We start from the raw sequence: 4,202 nt of genomic DNA on the forward strand, positions 1-4,202 counted from the left end.
GCGCACGCCGTCAACGAGGCTCCGCACTACAGCGCGATTCTGCAGTGCGACGATCGCCTCCGCCGGGCGGCGCCGCGCCAGCAGCGTCTCGTATGGCAGCTTGCGCTTTGACTGCCGCGGCGGGTGGTGGGGACCCTTGTTCATGTCGTACCGCAGCGCCAGCACGTTCAGCTTTGACCCCTTTGCCGTGGCTTCTGATTGTTGCTGCTGCCGCTGACTGACACGCAGCAACGCCAGCGCAAACAGTCGCACAGCGTCGGGCAGGGCGAAGTCCAAGTCTGTCACCACATTACCGGCCCCGGCGTGCTCGATGAAGCCGTAGTACGGTTCGACCCGCCGCTGCCCGCATTGGGCCAAGTACTCCTGCACGACGGGCAGCATACAGGCCGCTAATACTATTGCCTTTACATTGGGTGATCGTAGTGGGGAGAAATAAAGAAGAGAGTTAAAGACAGCGTTGGGGCACAAACAAAGGAGACCCACACTTCCAGTTATTGCTGAGACAGCATGGTGGAGTTACAGAAAGCAAATAGGTGCCAGGGAAATCTCGTGGCATTTCCATCACGCGCGGAGACCGTCGCCCCGCCCATGTTCCTTTGTAAGCCACTTCCCAACCGAAATGTATCTCGCGAGCCTTTAACATCATGATGGAAGATGGGTGTTGACTTTCCTCATGTCCGATGGCGCCGCTTTTGTTGTGCAGACATTATTCCTCTTGGTATTCCTTGCTTACTCTTCGGTGCCACGGTGAAGGGGAAGAAGGACAGAGAATGCGGAGTCGTCGCAGAAGCACAGGCCGCACACGCGCAAGCACATAAGCACACACACACACACAGAGTCACTTACGCACATGTGTTGGGTTGGAGGAAGCAGTGAGAACGTAACGGACAGCGCACTCCACTGGACTGATATAATAATAATAACAGCAATATATATATATATATATATATTGTTGACGAAGTGGAGCAAGTGTGACGAAACCGACAAGGAAAAAAGAAACACAAGGAGGCACAGAACAACCGCACTCAGTTCACTATTTGTAATCAACATCATCATCATCGCAATGGCTGTCGTGTGCTACTGCCACTCCTGCGCCACGTCTTCATGGCTGGGTGGCCCTATTTCTACCAAGGTCCCTTCCCCCTGCCGTCTGCCGTCACCAGACCCCACCTCCGTTCAGCCTTCCTTCCGGCATCTCAGTAACGCCCGCACGCAACCACACAGTCAGCATACGATGGGAGGGGGGGAACAGCGAAAGAGCGAAAAAAAAATGGAGGGAGTGAAGGACGTTACGACTGGAGCTCTGCCTCGAGTGCTCGCAGCGCTTCTTCCTCATCGTACTCCTTCTGCTGCGCCTTCGTCTTCTGCGGCAGCACGCCGGTTGGAACGCTCGGCATCTCCGGCAGTTTCTCGGTCTTGTGTTGCTGCTGCATCTGCTGCACACCGGTGTCCTCCACCTCCTCCATGAGCTCCGCCATGAGTTCGTCCTCGTCGACCACCCCTGTGTCGAGCGGCTGCCGCAGCGCCTCGCTGATGGTGTTGGCCTTGTCCATCTCCTCCATAAGTTCCTCCATATTCTCCTCCACGCGATCGGCGTCCATCTTCTTGTTGTTCATCTTCAACACCTCCTTCGCCTGCTGCTGCGCCGCGAGCACCTCACTCGTCATGTTCTGGTTCTGTATGGACCACTTCAACGACTCGAGGTTCTGCCTCTGCGTGGCGATGCCCAACAACTCTGTCTCCAGGAACTTCTTCCGCTTCATGCACTGCAGTGCGGCGGGTTTATTTTTATTTGCGAGAAACACCTTTGCCTTGTTCAGCTGCTCCTCTACATTTTTCTCCAGCACCACCTCGCGTTTTTCGAGCATTCCAATGGAGGTCTCCAGCTTCTCGATTGATTGCGGGCCGTCACTGCCGCCCGTCCGTGATTTGTCACGGGGCTTCGCTTGCTTGTCGCCTCTGCCGAAGAGACGGCTAAACATCTTGTCGTCGGTGTCCAAGTGCTAACTTCTTTTTCTCCCGCGTGCGTGTGTCCACGAAGGGGGGGGAAGGGAGTGGCAACACGTCAACAAGCGAGAGTGCACAGGGTTGGGGGGCACGAGCAAGGAAGCAGAAGGAGAGAAATAGAAAGAAAGCGTGTGTGTAAGTGTTTGTGTGTGTGCGGGAGAGTCACGGGGGGGAGAAGCGCCCCTCATCGGCGCACGCAAAGGAGGAAGAAAGCATCCGTCGTCAGGTGCAGAAACAGGAGGTCGAAAGATCATACCAAAAAAAAAAGGAGCACAGCCGCCGTCGGGGGCGGCAAGGCCACACCCTTTAACTTTGCTTAAATTAGTTCTCTCTTTCTCTCTCTGCGTTCCTCTTCTTATTGCCCTTAATGAAGCCTACTCCTTTCCTCGCATGTCTGTGCGTGTCCATCACGCCGCCGCCGCCGCTGCTGCTGCCTGCGCGGGGAACTCCGCCTCGACGCTGCCCCACTCGCGCGGCCGCGTGGGATGGCACAACTCCAGCACGACCTGCACGACCTTCTCCTTGTGGATGCGCACCTGCCGCGCGGAGTCGCGCTCGCGCAGCGTGACGCAGCCGTCGTTCTCGAAGTCGCACGTGACGCAAAACGGGATGCCGAGCTCGTCGACGCGGGCGTACTTCTTCCCAATCGACGCTCCGCTGTCGTCGGTGCGGGTGGAGATGCCGTGCAGTACCATGTCGCCACGGATCGCCTCAACTGTCTTCTGCAGTTCTGGCTTCATGAGCAGCGGGAATACCGCCACCTTCTGCGGTGCGAGCACCGGCGGCAGGCTAAATACGGCGCGCTTCTCATTCTTGGCGCTCTCGTCGCGGCGCACCCAGTAGCTCTGCTCGAGCAGCGCGTAGAGAATGCGGCCGACGCCAAAGGATGGCTCAATCACGCTTGGGATGTAGCTGCGCCCCGTCACCTTCACGTCTTTGTAGTCAAACTGCACCATTGCCGGCGTGATCGTCGCGGTGAAGCCACCAGTCGTCGTGATCTCTGCGCTGCCGCTAGCCAGACGCTCACTGAGCTCCACGCAGGCCGCCTCGGGGGCGGTGTTTAGGTACTCCATCACCTCGCCGGCATTCTTGCCGAACGCCTTGCCAATGACGCCCTTCTGCAGTTTGCGCTGCAGCTGGCGCTCGGTGCGGGGCTCCGTAAACTCCTCACGGGCGCACAAGTCCCTCTTGCTGGCGCTGCTGTGCTGCGTGAGGTCGTACGCGCTGCGGTCGGCGATGCCGACACACTCGACCCAGCCGTACGACGTGAGCAGCTCAGCGTCCCAGCAGTCCTGTGCGTAGTGTGCCATCTCGTCGCGTTGGTGCTGACGGAAGCGGATGTGGCGAATGCCGACCGCCTCAAGAAAGAGCGCCGTGCGGGCGATGAAGTATCCGAGCGTCTCGTTGTCAATGATCTTCTTTGCAAGGGCCTCGCCAATGGTGAGGCGAATGGGATCGGCATTCGCCTCCTGCAGCTCTCGCTGCCAAGCCCAGACCTCCACGTCCTTGACGTTCTCGAACTTCTCATGCTTCTTGTCGTTGGGGTTAACGAAGTGCTCGATCTCCGCCAGCGTGAACTCCCGCACACGGATAAGGTTCGCGCGCGGCGCGATTTCGTTGCGGAACGCGGTGCCGATGCAGGCGCCGGCGAATGGCATGCGCTGCGCGTTGCCGGAGTCCATGAGGCGCTTGAAGTTGAGAATGATGCCCTGCGCGAGCTCTGGGCGCATGTAGCCGACGCGGTCGCCCTCCGGGCCGATGCTCGTGGAGAACATGAGGTTGAATGGGAACGGCTCGCTGAGGGGGTTGCCGCGGGGCGACGTGATGCTGTAGCGCTGCAGCACCTCCTGGATCTCCGCCGGCGTCATGCCGGCCGCGTGGGTGTGCAGCGTGTGCATCTCCTGCGCCCGCCCCGGCGGCAGCGCGGGGTCCTTGAGCTGCGCCTCGCTGTACTCCTCGAGGAACTTGTCGGCGCGGATGCACTCGCCGGTCACCGTATCGCGCACCATCACGTCATTGAAGCGCACCACGTGGCCAGACGCCTTGAAGACCTCCTCCGGCGTCAGGCACGTCGTGTCCACCTCGCACATACTCTCTTCAAGCACGAAGTGCTGCCGCCAGTAGGTGAGCAAGTTGGCCTTCATGGCGCACAGCGGCGGGCCCATGTCATACAGGCCCGCCGCTCCACCGTACGG

General features: G+C 59.3%; 3 protein-coding genes across 3 annotated transcripts; all 3 read right to left on the minus strand.

Annotated features, from left to right (window-relative positions):
* Positions 1–381, minus strand: DQ04_06261000 (hypothetical protein; the record flags this gene model as incomplete). Its single annotated transcript, XM_009314612.1, has 1 exon — positions 1–381. A coding segment is annotated over one exon (381 nt), but the record flags the coding sequence as incomplete, so codon positions are not given.
* Positions 382–1,289: 908 nt separating this feature from the next.
* DQ04_06261010 (charged multivesicular body protein 4) lies at positions 1,290–1,982 on the minus strand (the record flags this gene model as incomplete). Its single annotated transcript, XM_009314613.1, has 1 exon — positions 1,290–1,982. The coding sequence occupies one exon, from the start codon at positions 1,980–1,982 to the stop codon at positions 1,290–1,292; it is 693 nt and encodes a 230-aa protein (XP_009312888.1).
* Positions 1,983–2,414: 432 nt separating this feature from the next.
* Positions 2,415–4,172, minus strand: DQ04_06261020 (glycyl-tRNA synthetase; the record flags this gene model as incomplete). Its single annotated transcript, XM_009314614.1, has 1 exon — positions 2,415–4,172. The coding sequence occupies one exon, from the start codon at positions 4,170–4,172 to the stop codon at positions 2,415–2,417; it is 1,758 nt and encodes a 585-aa protein (XP_009312889.1).
* Positions 4,173–4,202: the final 30 nt, after the last annotated feature.

The sequence above is a fragment of the Trypanosoma grayi genome (genome assembly GCF_000691245.1).
Source record: "Trypanosoma grayi strain ANR4 Tgr_626_V1, whole genome shotgun sequence".
NCBI lineage: Eukaryota > Euglenozoa > Kinetoplastea > Trypanosomatida > Trypanosomatidae > Trypanosoma > Trypanosoma grayi.